Source organism: Colias croceus, chromosome 1 (assembly GCF_905220415.1).
Source record: "Colias croceus chromosome 1, ilColCroc2.1".
NCBI classification, from domain to species: domain Eukaryota; kingdom Metazoa; phylum Arthropoda; class Insecta; order Lepidoptera; family Pieridae; genus Colias; species Colias croceus.
The window spans coordinates 4,944,559-4,959,242 of record NC_059537.1 but is presented as its reverse complement, the minus strand read 5'-3'; the positions used below and the strand labels follow the sequence as shown (position 1 = coordinate 4,959,242).

The following is a 14,684-nucleotide window of genomic DNA, read 5'->3' as shown; positions in this document are numbered from 1 at the left end:
ATGTAATACAATATCGTACCAGGTGTGTACCTAGTACAAACATTGAGTCCATTAGCTTGCTTACCCATTTAAAGGCCTTGTCTACGTAATTTGAGGTTAATTTATTTTCTTGCATCAGCGCGATGATAGAATCTATAATTGATAGCACTAAAAGTTTAATCGTAGGGAAAGACATTCGGAACATCTACAAATTTAGGATTTAAAAAAAAGGAATTAAAATACATTCCTTCGTTGCATTAAGGTTGCATTCTTTGCAGTTTGTGCATCCTTTTATATAAAACCTTTTTGTTTTATATAAAATTATTTTCAATATAATTTTTTGATTAACAGTCTAACTTTTACTAAAAGAACTGCCTAGAAATATATTTAATACATGTATAGTATTATGTGTATTATGCGCCCACGATCGTAGTGTGGTTAGTTGAGAAACTAATAAAAGTAGTCAAAGAAAACTTTTATATTAACGTTCTATCATATTATGAGTTCAGGTTTACGAATCGATCAGTCTTCTAAGCTTGTTTTCTTTGTAACATTATGCTTATAAATAGTTTATCAATTTCAGTTAATTAATCTTTTGGAACATAAATAATAGAACATTTTGAACTGAGTCATTCGAAAGTCGTATCATTTTTCATTTCGCTTTTTCCACAACAATAATGTATGAATAATATAGTTAAGCAAACTTTTATAGAGGGTTAATCGCAGGTTTCGTGCCGAGTCTTTTAACTATGAGTCACTAGCCATTGGTTTTTCCTATCGGCTATCTACCTCGCTCTACTTTCGCAGAGATACCTGAACTAGCCTTAACTGAATGTATAGCCTTGATAATAGAATGGAGGAGAGGAAAATTAGGTTAAACTCCATCCGCACGACGTCACGGCCGTTTCCGATACGGCGTCACACAATAGCACATTACAGGTGAACAGAATTAAGTAATAATATGTCACAGTGATAATTGAATTAGCGATGCTTTCGGAAGCCTTTTAACTAAACTTATTACTTTGGGGAAGCCATATTAAGATTTCAAAGGCCAAGATAGATTTCCCAGAAATTTACTTCACTATGGATTGAAAAAATAATGCATATTCAATATCTGATTGTTCTTTTTTAAATGTTACCTGGCTGAATAGTAAAAAACTAGGTTCGTTTTATTTTTTTTATAAAATTTTACTTCAATAAAGAACCCTCGATTAATTTCCAGGCAAACCTCTTTGAAAATGGTTCGGTTTCGTTATTTTTTTACTTAAATTTATAAAAAGGGTATTTTATGTTATATTTTCACAACCGTCCTATAAATCTCAGATAAAATATACGTAAACAAAACAACAACGAAATAGTAATTGAATCGTTAAATTCATGCGGGTAGTTTGTAGAAGAATGCAGAAGTTTAGATGTAGATGGGCGAGGCGAATAGTTGTTGAAAGGATTGCGGCAGGTGATGCGATCAAACGCTCATCGCTCGTAATGAGCATTCCTTTACGAATACAGACATATTTGTAAAACCGAATTAAAAAAGACCACGTAGGTAACATTAAAGCCAGACTTTTTTAATTTTGTGACTGATATAATTGTAATAGTAATAATAAATAAGTTTGAGATAATATAATATAAGATTGATAATAAAACTTTATTTAAATAATTTCTCTTAAAATATTATAGAGAAATGAAGGACATATTTATAACATAAAAAACTGTTAATAGATATAATATTATATTCTTAATCTTTGGAATAATATTGTTTTACACAATCCCGCTTATCCTGAAGGTGCATTTACATCAAAAGAGCGAATGCTCGTTCTAACCCCACTATGCCAAATTATTTTAGTGTAAACAGGCGTAGAGCATTATTTCGTTGTTTTAGTGCGTTTTAAAAGGACTTTTCTATGCAATGTTCTAATACTCAACAACACCCTAGTTACTTTATAGTTTATACTATGACAACACTGAATACGAGTTTATGTTACCGGAAATGTATGAAATCAAGGAATTGTATATTATTATAAAAGAGCACGAAAGAATGCTCTAACTCTATCTCTATGTTCGTTTGATCTAAATGCACCGTCATGAACAATCACAATACATTATAACTTGTTTTTATTTGATAAGATTGAAATAAATTTCTAAGAGGTTCTAAAATTGGTGAATAACAATTGGTTTAAAATTTTAAATTCTTTGTTACTTATTACTACATTACAACTTTCAATATGTAAATTTTTATACTTAATATTATAGATCGAAAACAGATTTCATTAGTTCACAGGAGCATTCCTCAGATATGTCAATAGTTGAACAGAAACCTCAAACTAACCCACTTAGATAACCGCAATCCTAATGTAATTAAATTGACATAGCTATGGACATATCTATATAGATAGGTCAAGTACTGTATCCTTGATGTTTTCGATATCTTTATGTGAAATCGTATAGGTCAATGGATACTGGTAATAAAAAAAGATATACACCGATTTAGTACTTCCACGAGTGAAATTTGCGCTGGGTCCGTTAGAATTATCATTATCATTATCATTATTCATTTGATATATTATTATCTAATATCTCTTCTTCTTTATTTTTTAACAATCATCAGCACAATTTTTATTTTGCAACGTTTGGTGACGATGTCCCAAGAAATTAACAAAAATATTAAATGAAAGCTTTTACAACAAGTTTTTGAAATCTTCTCTTAAGTAATTCTTCACTAAATGGTCTTTTACTTATCTTTCTTTTGGGAAATGTTACAAAATATGTGTGTTACATATCTTTAGCCTTCCCCTGTCGGTACCTACGAATGTCTCACAGGTAAGGAAGGTAAGGCGTGATCAGCACGATCCGCTAAAGTGAGAATTCCTGTAAGGAAACACTGGACGTTTACTCCACGATTCGTGACAAAGCGATTTAACCTTTTATTATTTCCCGCACCGTTTCACTTACGAGCCAAATCGATTCCTATGTGTATTTCTATGTATTATGTTACTGAATAGTTGGCAATATAAGGTAGAGTACTTAGGAATTAGCATATTCACTATGTAATGACCGCTAGAAATATGATTATAATTGTCAAATTGGACCTTCATATAAAGTATAAACTATCTGTACCTACGTAACGTGTAACAACAACGTGTAAAAATTCGCCTCGGGTCACGCGCATAGTATGATTATGTAGCTCCGTCTTTGTTCCTACCTATCTCCAACAATTAAAAAATTAGAATATTTCACACTAAAAAAAATTTTTGTACGATCCCACGGGAACTCAAATTTTCAGATTTTAAATTTAACACTTAAAATCACTACAAATAATTTGTTTCCAATACATAGAAAATATACTGTCTTCCTAGTAAGCGAAAACACAGAATTCAATCAACGGCTCGTAAGGATGGTGTTGACGTACAAAGCGGATTAAATTAACAGCCTTAATTGAATTTAGGTTCCTTGTTAGGCAACGTGTCCCCGGGGTCCAGGCTCGCTGCAGTACTCGACCGACTATTTAATATTCCATGAAATCAACCGCAAAACTCCCTTAAAATATGATATTTTGACTCTTTATTTTTATGTTCAGTTAATAGATTTAAACAATTATGAATGCTACGACAATACTGTTCAATACCGTCTACGTTTAGTTCCTTATCGCAAACTAGATGGCGCCACGTTAGAATATCTCAAAGTTGTAACTCGCTTGTGATTTGTTTTTTCTATGTCATATATATAATTTTGTTTTGCTTAATTAAATGCCTTACCAGCAGCAGTGGTGTTTTATTATCGTAAAAGTGAATTAGTGACAGTGTACGCAGCGACATCTGGTGCCGAAACCCGGGAATAAAGGACTTGTAAACCGTGAGTAAAGTGAACTAAGTGGATAATAAAGACTTGTAAAAATTCAGTGTAGTGATAACTGGGACTTAGAAAAATTCGCTTAAAAGTAGATAACTTGGACTTAGAAAAAATTCGCTAAAAATTAGTATTCATGGACTTAGTAGGGATGTTCATGTAAAAAAAATATCGATATTTTTGTCGATATAATATATCGTAGTGTTCTATCGATACTTTGCGATATATCGTGCAAATATATCGATATTTTCGATATATCGTAAGCGATTTGTATTTAACTAGTCTATAATATTGAGGGTTCAGGTTAATATGAGTAAAACAGAGTGCAGAAACAAATCAACTTTATTTATTTATAAATCCCAATACTTTTTCTCTAGATCTTGCAAAAATAAAATTTTATTTACTCTTTTGGCTTGCAGTCTGCTTCTCTGCTGAGTTTAAACCTGTGCGGTTTTTGAAAAGTCACTCAGATGGAACAGAGCTAGCCACCATTGTTAAATATTTCAATTTTGTAAACTGTATTAAACAAAACAGACAACTTTTACTTATAGGATAATTTGTACTGAGAACGAAGCGAGTAATCGCAAAGCACAGATTAATTAAATATAGATATAATACGAAGCCACAGATCATAAACTAAGTAGGTAGTAATTTAATAAATATACTACAAGTGCTGCCCTCACAGAGAGTACAAGAATTTCGTGTCTTTGCGTTCTAATATTGCGAAAAACTTGATTACAGATAGGTATTTAACCATTTTATAAAAAAAAAAAACAGAAATAGAATGGTGCTTTTAATTTCTCCCGATAATTAATATATCGAATGAAATATATCGATTGTACGTACCGATACTAGATGATTCGATAATATCGGGTTGCATCGATATATCGCGTACATATATCGATATTTTACGAAATATCGATATATATCGTGCACCCCTAGGACTTAGAAAAAATTTGCTAAAAATTAGTATGCATATGGGACTTAGAAAAATTTATGCACACTGGACTTAGAAAAATTTGATAATAATTATTATACATTTTGGACTTAGAAAAATTTCAAACATTTTGGACTTAGAAAAATTTCGAACTTAGAAAAATTTCAATAACATTAAAGATAGAAAATATGGATCCATTCGTTGCTCAGCAAGTGGAGATACATGAGCAAATAAATAAAAGTTTTTCAAATTATAAAAAAACTCCAAAAGAGAGACTGACAAACGTTTACATAGAAATAAAATTAGAATGTTTAGAGGCAAGTTGGAAGAAGTTTACCGAGAATCATTTGAATATTATATCAGTTGCATCAAAAAGGGAACGCGAAAAAACCCCCTATTTTACCGAAGAGATCTATGATAACCTAGAAGAAATTTATATTAGTTACAAATCAAAAATGAAAGTTGATCTTGGTTCCAGCTCAGCGAGTTCTTCTAAAGTCAGTCCATCGAACGTCACCTGTGTAAGCAGTGAGGTGAAGCTCCCACAAATACAGTTACCCACATTCTCCGGTAATTATGAAGAGTGGCAGAGCTTCCATGACATGTTTGTCTCTTTGATCGATAGAAATCCATCATTAAGCCAGGTTCAGAAGTTGCATTACCTGAAATGTAGTTTAAAAGGCGAACCTGAGAATTTATTAAGGAGCTTATCGACTACCGATACAAATTATGAAGAGGCGTGGGACAGATTAAAGCGCAGGTATAATAACAAAAGATTCAACGTCAACGAAATTCTAAAACGTTTGTTCGGTCAAATGCCTATGTCTAGCGAGTCGGCTACAGCAATCAAGCATCTTATCGATACCACGGAGGCATGTTTGAAGGCTCTAAAGAATTTAGATATTGACGTGTCTTCGTGGGATGCGATTATTAATTTTTTAATAGTCTCAAAATTAGATTTAGAGTCCCGCCGCCAGTGGGAGACCGAGGCTGGCCGATCTCAAACCGACAGCATCCCAAAATGGAGTGAGCTTGTAACCTTCCTGGAAAGTAGATTTAGAACATTGGAGATGCTAGTAGGTGAATCTAAACAAAACATGAAGAATAGTATAAATCCTAAGCAAACAAGACAAAAATCGTTTCATATAATACAAGATAATAAAAAGGATACTTACAAAGAAAATAGTAAAGTCTGCGTATGCTGTTCAGATGCTCATTTATTATACCAATGTAAACAATTTGGAGGCAAGTCTCCCGAAGAGAGATATGAGTTTATTCAAGCCAAGAGACTTTGCTTCAATTGTTTTTCATCCAACCACAACGTGAGGAGCTGTCACCAGTCGACGTGTTGCCGGCGTTGTGGCAGAAGACACCACACCCTGCTGCATATAGAAAGATATCCTCCCCCTGTGTCTGGGGAACCATGTACGAGTAAGGGCCACCAACCGACGAGTTTAGATGAGAATCGCCATTATGATAAGAAAGTAGTAGCTCATTTTGCGAAAGATACACATCAAACCAAAGTGTTATTAGCGACAGCATTAGCTAGGATTAAATCTGCAAATGGCGGCGTCCAAATTGCGCGAATATTAATAGATCAAGGCTCTGAGGCCTCTTTTATTACCGAAAGTACTGTACAATATTTATGTCTTAAGCGTACACCAATAAACGGTTTAATAACTGGCGTAGGTGATGGTAAACTTAGATCTAAGCACATTGTTTCTTTTGAGTTAGAATCACTACATAATCATGAATTTTCTGTTTCAGTAAATGCATTTGTATTGCCATCTTTAACATCGTTTCTTCCGTCGAGTAAGGTTTCCATTTTTGATTGGCCAGAGCTCAGTAGTCTACCTTTAGCAGATCCCAAATATGGTTCACCTGGTAAGATAGATATTATTTTGGGAGTTGATATTTTCAGTCAAATAATGTTGAGTGGTTTCTTGAAACATCCCATACATGACGGTCCTATTGCACAGAATACTCATCTTGGCTGGATCTTGTCTGGAAGGATAGGCGAAAATGAAGAGTCAAATCCTAGACTAGTAAATTTACATTTACAGGTAAGAGAAGATAATATTTTGACACAGTTTTGGGAAATTGAAAGAGAACCAGATTTAATAGGAAAGAAACTTACGAAGGAAGAAATCAGATGTGAAGAAATTTATGAGAGTACTACCACAAGAAATGAAGAAGGTCGTTACGTAGTGAGATTGCCATTTAAGGAGCCAGATCCAAAGTGCGTGTACGGAAATTCCAAGGAAGTTGCTTTGAAGAGATTTAAGGTATTAGAAAGAAAGTTTAAAAAGAATTCTGACTTGCACGCTGAATATGAGAAGGTTATAGTCGACTACCAGAACCAGAAACACATGAAGCCGATTCTAAGTAAGGAGGATATTGAGTATCCGTTTTCCTTTTATCTTCCTCATCACGCCGTGATAAGGGAAGACAAGGAAACTACCAAACTTCGTGTTGTTTTTGATGCGTCGTGCAAGGGGAATAATAACGTATCATTGAATGACACGTTACTCGTTGGACCTAAAATTCAACAAGATTTGCGCCACATTATAATGAGGTGGCGAACGCATATTTATTGTATTGTGGCAGACATCGTACAGATGTATAGACAAATAGTGGTACATGAGGATGATTCAAATTTCCAAAGAATTTTATGGCGAGCTGATCCATCGCAATCCATACAACATTTTAAGCTATCGCGGCTTACCTTCGGTACTGCTTGTGCACCGTATTTGGCGGTTAAGTCACTCCAACAATTGGCTCGAGATGAAGAGTCGAAATATCCACTTGCAGCAAAAATTACACTTGAAGATTTTTATATGGACGATTTGCTGACCGGTTGTAATTCAGAAGAGGAAGCGATAGATATTTATACAGAGATGAATCAATTAATGTCAAGAGGTGGGTTTAAGCTCCAAAAGTGGTGCAGTAATTGTCCCAAATTACTGAGTTATATCGAAAATGATAATCAATCTTCAAAAGATACATTTATTTTTAAGATCAATGATACAATTAAAGTGTTGGGTATTTCCTGGAATAAAAACATAGATAAATTTGAGTATACTTACAATTTACCGGAGTTAGATGAGCCTGTAACCAAACGGAAAGTGTTATCTGATATTGCGCGACTTTACGACCCTTTGGGTTGGGTATCTCCTGTCCTTATTACGGCGAAGATCTATATGCAAACACTGTGGAAATCTGGATTGAATTGGGATGAAAATCTTTCGTCAGAATTATTAAACCAATGGCTACACTTTAGAAAAGAGTTAGATGGTATTCGAGGAATAGCTGTTCCTAGGTGGCTCTCTACAACGAATGATAATCCAGTTGAGCTTCACGTATTTGCTGACGCTTCTCAGGTAGCTTATGCTGCTGTCGTCTACCTGAAAACCGTGGACACCGAAGGTAATACTTACGTAAATGTAGTCACATCCAAAACTAAAGTCGCCCCAATTCAGAAGGAGATATCCATCCCAAGAATGGAGCTATGTGCGGCGTTACTGGCTGCCAAATTAATTTCTGAGGTTGCACAAGTACTGCAGGTACCTAAAGATAAGTTGTTTGCCTGGTCTGACTCGACCATAGTGCTTGCATGGCTCCGTGGAGAACCCAGCCGTTGGACGACGTTTGTAAGCAACAGGGTCTCCGAGATTTTGACTGTTCTGGATAGTGATCAATGGAACCATGTTGCCACTGATCAAAATCCAGCCGATTGTGCCTCTAGAGGTATATCCTCTCGAGAACTAATCCATTATGATCTTTGGTGGCATGGTCCTAAGAGTCTACACGAAAACCATGTTTATAGTACACATTTAGATGTTGACACCGATGTTGAATTACGACCTTTAAAAGTACTTACCAATACGATGCGGTCTAATGAAGAATTTATATGGGAGCGTTTTTCAAATTTAACTAGAATGTTACGAGTTTTATCTTACTGTAGGAAATTTCTAAAACTGAGGGAACCTAAAGAGTTAAGAGATGTTAATAAAAGACTTACGACCAATGAAATGAATGCTACTTTAGATATAATTGTAAAAGCTACCCAAAGACTATATTTTGAAGATGAAATTAATAAGTTAATATCTCGAACCGGAAGTGTTACTAAAGGAAGTCCACTGCACACTCTTGCACCCTTTCTTGATGAAAAAGGGTTGCTAAGGGTGGGCGGTCGAATACAACTGTCTTCTGTGCAGTTTAATAAGAAACATCCTCTAATTTTGCCCAGTGAGTCTCATCTCACTAGGTTATTAATATTGGATGCGCACCACAGAACACTTCACGGGGGTCCACAGCTTATGATTAACTTCTTGAGAAGTAAATTTTGGATCCTTCGAATTAGAGAAAAGGTGAAGAAGTGCTATAGAGAATGTATGACTTGCCTACGTTATTCTCGTCAGGATAACAACCAATTAATGGGCCAGTTACCTAAGGTTAGATTGACTCCAGATAAACCATTTAGGTCATCAGGTGTTGATTTTACCGGGTACATAGATATTAGGTTTTCGCCTGGTAGAGGATCGAAATCCTATAAAGGCTATATTTGTCTATTTGTATGTATGGCGACTAAGGCGATCCACTTAGAGGCTGTGTCAGATCTTACCAGTTCTGGATTCATAGCTGCATTCAAACGCTTTGTGTCTCGAAGAGGGCACTGCCGCGATCTGTACAGCGACAATGGGACTAATTTCGTTGGTGCGGATAAAGAGCTGCGTAAAATGTTATGTCAAGCGAAATCAGAGTTGGCCGACGAAATTGCTAATTTACTTACCCAGGACGGAACCACTTGGCATTTTATACCACCACACGCGCCTAACTTTGGAGGGCTCTGGGAAGCTGGTGTTCGTTCAGTGAAAACACACCTGAAAAGAATTATAGGAGACGCAATACTTACCTTCGAAGAACTGACAACTGTGTTGACCCAAGTAGAGGCGTGCTTAAACTCCCGTCCAATTTCAGCAATTAGTGATAACCCAGATGATGAGATGCCCCTCACACCTGGGCACTTCCTAGTCGGTGAACCATTAGTCTTAATTCCTGATAGCGATTATTCAAAGACCTCTCTCACAGGCCTTCAAAGGTGGAAGCTTACTCAACGGATGGTTAATAATTTTTGGAAGACATGGTCAAAAGAGTATTTGGTGACGTTAAATAATAGGTACAAATGGTTTTCAAAAAAGACAGAACCTGACGTTGACGATATTGTTATTATAAGGGACCATAATATTCCTCCAGCTAAATGGTTATTAGGGAAAATCGTTGAAAAACATCCGGGTAAAGACAACCTTACCCGAGTTGTAACAATTAAAACTAAGAACGGTCTTTGTAAACGTCCTTGTAATAAGTTATGCATTTTACCAAAGGCCTAGCTTGTTAGTTATTGTGTAGAATTTTTAGTTAAGTTAATGTAACAGTATGTATTTTTTTGTTCCTATTTTTTACATTGAAAAATGTTGTTGTTTAGAAGTCAATATTGTTTTAGTTCACCCTCAAGTTTATATTGTTTACATTGAATTTAGACTAAGAGTAAGAGTTTCTATTGTTAACGTTGAGTTTACAAGTATGTTATAAGAATTACTTTGTGTTTATTAGGTAAAATGTACTCTACAACTAAATTGTTCTATAGGTTTATTTTTGTTTAGAAAAGCACTAGGTGCTTTTGGTGGGCGGGATGTTCAATACCGTCTACGTTTAGTTCCTTATCGCAAACTAGATGGCGCCACGTTAGAATATCTCAAAGTTGTAACTCGCTTGTGATTTGTTTTTTCTATGTCATATATATAATTTTGTTTTGCTTAATTAAATGCCTTACCAGCAGCAGTGGTGTTTTATTATCGTAAAAGTGAATTAGTGACAGTGTACGCAGCGACAAATACTGATTATATATTTTATAGATAAGCTGTCAGCTAAGCGATATTTTTGTTGCCTTTGAATTTAGGTAACTAGGGAAATTAAAAACTCAATTAGAATTTACTCAAAAATAAACAAATTATCTATATAGATGCATGTAAATTTCAACTACACGTGTCGTTATTATGTAATATATACGTATATATAACACGGGGTAATTAACCCTTACCGCAAAAAGTTTCCACTGGGAAACACGATATAAATATTCGTGAAGGATACAAAATTAAATGTATTACTGAAGAAGTGGAAATATACCTCATTAGATTTGATAGCACAACAAAGGCGACATCGGGTACAATCCAAAATTCAATAACAACGGCGCGCGGAGCGAGCGCCTCCGCCGAATAACAATAATTTGGCAGCGAGCATCCGCCAAATTCCGGACGTGTTCGTTCCATTTTTAAATTTGACAGGTCTTCGCCGCCATTTTGGGACCAATAATTCAACGCGTAATGTAGCGCAAAATCATGAATGCGATGCAACACGATTGTTGTCATATTCGTAATTAACGGCACGCCAAATGTTTATCAGCTTCGTGACACTATAAAATATTCACTGTACTCATTCAGTATGTTTATTTAAAAGTTTGCAACTGCCAATTTTGGAATTATTCGCAATAATTTAAATGATAATCGTTTTATAAATAGATCGCAGTTTAAAGCTAATTTGCATGTTAACAAAATTTGCTTAAATTCAATGCATACAAAGTGCGGCTCGTTGCATTGCGTTGTAAATAACTGACAATACTAACACAGACGCTAACACTGAGATACCACTTATATCCTACTAGATTTCCGCCCGCAGCTTCGCCCGCGCAGTTAAAGAAAAACCCGCATAGTTCCCGTTCCCGTGGGATTTCCGGGATTGCGTCATTTTCCCGGGATAAAAAGTAGCCTATGTTCTTTCTCGGGTATCAAAATATCTCCATACCAAATTTCATGAAAATTGGTTCAGTAGTTAAGGCGTGATTGAGTAACAGACAGACAGACAGACAGAGTTACTTTCGCATTTATAATATTAGTATGGATGCATTGTCCCTCAGTTTACCTTTTACGGGATACTGTATAATGATGATAGGCACAATTATATTTTGTATGTTAACATTACACAGGTTAGGTACAACTTTGATTTTTGATGAGATAGAGTAGCTGTAGGTACGCCGTGCTGATAATAATGGTATCTCTTGGAAGTTGTTAGGCTCATTTGGATATTTTTGGAGCATTTACGTTCTCATTTAAATATGAAAATTGATATTACCCAAAATTGTGAAAGACATTATTATTTCCACAGAATTTACACGACTCAGTTCTAACGTCTAGAACGATCTGACGCCGTATATCGTTCGTTACCAAATTCACTAGGTTTCCTGATCAAGCATAAAAACAACCTTTTTTATTATTAAGTAATTCATTTTTAATTTTACGCAGAAATATCACGAATATAACGTCGAGGTGGTGCGGAAGGATGGCCTTCTTCTGGTACGAGACCTTGCTAACGAAGTCAAGAACCATATGGATTTCAAAATTAATGCCGTCATGGTAAGTCATATCCTTTTTTTATACAATTTCCAAACCTTTACAATATTATGTTAATTATTATTAAAGCTATAATATTATATGCATGGTAAAGAGCTGTAGCCGAGTAGGTACGAGTTGTACGAAAGTTTTTACACTAATTTTTTTTACAGTTAATATTTAAAACTAATATTGTATAATAATAATAATAATAAGGGCGTAGGGATGTGACGACCCCATCGCCCACGGTTGGGATATCTATTGTTTACGTGACAATAGATATTCCACCCGTGCAATCAGTCAACCCGCAGGACACCTTGTGGCGGGGTGTCGGGGAGTAGCGACCCCGCGGGAACCGAGTGCTCCCGGGGGAGGCCCCTGTCTTCATCTCCGGCTTGCCTTCACCGGCCGGTCGGAGTGAAGCCTGACGAGGACAGGACCCCCACCTCTGGCTTGCCTTAACCGGCCGGCCAGAGTGGAGTCGCGAGAGCTTTTAGCTCGAAGGGTGGATGCGAAGCGTAAGTGGCGAGTGGGCACGTGATGCTGGACCCTCAGGGAGCGCGTGATCGGAGTTTAAAGTCCAGGGACGCCTCTCCACCCTTAGCTGCTCACAATATGTTGCCCCCTTGTCGCACTATTGCAGCGACTTGTTTCGGGGGCCCATACAGTGAGAGGGCGAGTCATCACCTGCCAACATATTTTTACTTTCTTTTAGTAGAAAGGCAGGTGCCATAGTTTCCCATAGTCCCCAGTACCAGTCCATTTAACATCCCAATCCATAGCCCAATTATTAAATTTCCATACCCTGCAATAGTCCTACATCGGCCGCGGACTGCCTAGGGCTGTATCTCTATAGTGCAGTCATGGGCAGGCTGCGGCTGGTGTCCCACAACACATTAAAAGTCTCGAAAGGGCCTCTGCGTGTTGGATCCGTGTCCCCACGTAAGCCTTCCAAAGATCCGGGTACCGTCCTTCTGGTAGTACCCGAGTATTATGGAGAAGAGAAACATAATAATAATATAGGCGTAGGAATGTGACGACCCCATCGCCCCCGGTTGGCATATCTACAATAGATATCCCAACCGTGCAGTCAGTCACCCCGCAGGGCACCTTGTGTCGGGGAGTAGCGACCCCGCGGGAACCGAGCGCTCCCGGGGGAGGTCCCTGTCCTCACCTCTGGGCTGTCCCGGTGGCAGTTCGGAGTGAACAATGACGAGGTTCAGGATCCCCTACCTCTGGCTTGCCTTTGCTGGCCGTCCAGAGTGGAGCCGCTAGAGCTATATGCTCGGGGGTGGAAGTGTCTAATGGCGTAATAGCGGGGAAACCCGCTCCGGGCCCGCGGGCCCGTGATGGTGAAACCGGTGCCGCACCTCTCTACACCCCCAGCCGTTCAGCTGATGTTGCCCCCTTGTTGCCATTATCGGTAACCTTTTTGGGAGCCCATCGACCGAACTGGCGAGTCACCGTCTGCCATAATTTTCAATTTTTAATATTGAAAAGGCAGACGTCCATAGTTCCCATAGACCCAATATACCAGTCCATCTAACACCCCCTTCCATAACCCAGTTTTATTCATTTCCATTTTTCTGCAATAGTCCTACATTGGCCGCGGACTGCCCAGGGCTGTATCTCTATAGTGCAGCCATGGGCAGGCTGCGGCTGGTGTCCCACAACACATTAAATTCTCTTTAGAGAAGCCTCTGCGTGTTGGACCTGTGTCCCCACGTAAGCCTTCCAAAGGACCGGGTATCATCCTTACGGCGATACCCGTGTATTATGGAGAGAGACATAATAATATGTATAATAATTCATTCATTTATTCAAGTAACCAGGACTAATTTTGTTAGTAACAATTAATAACTTAAAAGTTATGTTAGTAAAAATACAATTTATTATGTCTGCTAGAAATGCACTCCACCGCTACAAAGCTAACATGGAAGCAGAAAGTTTGCAGCAGTGGTTTACATACCAGCAGTCGAGCCGACTTGCTAAACAGCGCATGATTACATTGGGGCTGTCCCGCACACGGCGCACCAGGGATGTGCATCTCTTTCGCATTGTAGCGTAAAAACAGTCTATATGAGCTTCTGCAAACATCCCTGATGCGCTTCAATAACGGGGGCCGGGGCAGCCCCATTAACACCTGTAACGCATTTCGCATAATATTAATATTTTAATATTAAAAATAATAATCACCAAAGTGAGGCACATAATGAAAATAGTCAATGTAGAATAAAGCTTGGCCGTTCGGATGGAAGCAACGAGCAAACATTTTATTATTGAAGCAAAACGCATTCCTCATGTTTCGCTTGAAAAAATACAACTCGCAAGGAGCCTTTGTTTTGAAGAAAGAAACAAATCGCTTTGCTCAAAAGAAAAACAGCTACACTCTCTGAGAATTGTTATCCGCAACAATACAATGATGCTTTTAGTTCACTATCTTACCTCGCGGACGGAAAACTAATATATCATCGTAG

At 37.3% G+C, this 14,684-nt stretch overlaps 1 protein-coding gene across 2 annotated transcripts in view; it reads left to right on the top strand.

The window, feature by feature from the left end:
* LOC123705066 (voltage-dependent calcium channel subunit alpha-2/delta-3) overlaps positions 1–14,684 on the top strand; it is a 54,474-nt gene that overhangs the window by 10,274 nt on the left and 29,516 nt on the right. For both annotated transcript variants that reach the window (XM_045653769.1, XM_045653689.1), the window contains exon 3: positions 12,121–12,231. In XM_045653769.1, the coding sequence (XP_045509725.1) occupies positions 12,121–12,231 (111 nt within the window). The remainder of the gene's footprint in view (positions 1–12,120; positions 12,232–14,684) is intronic.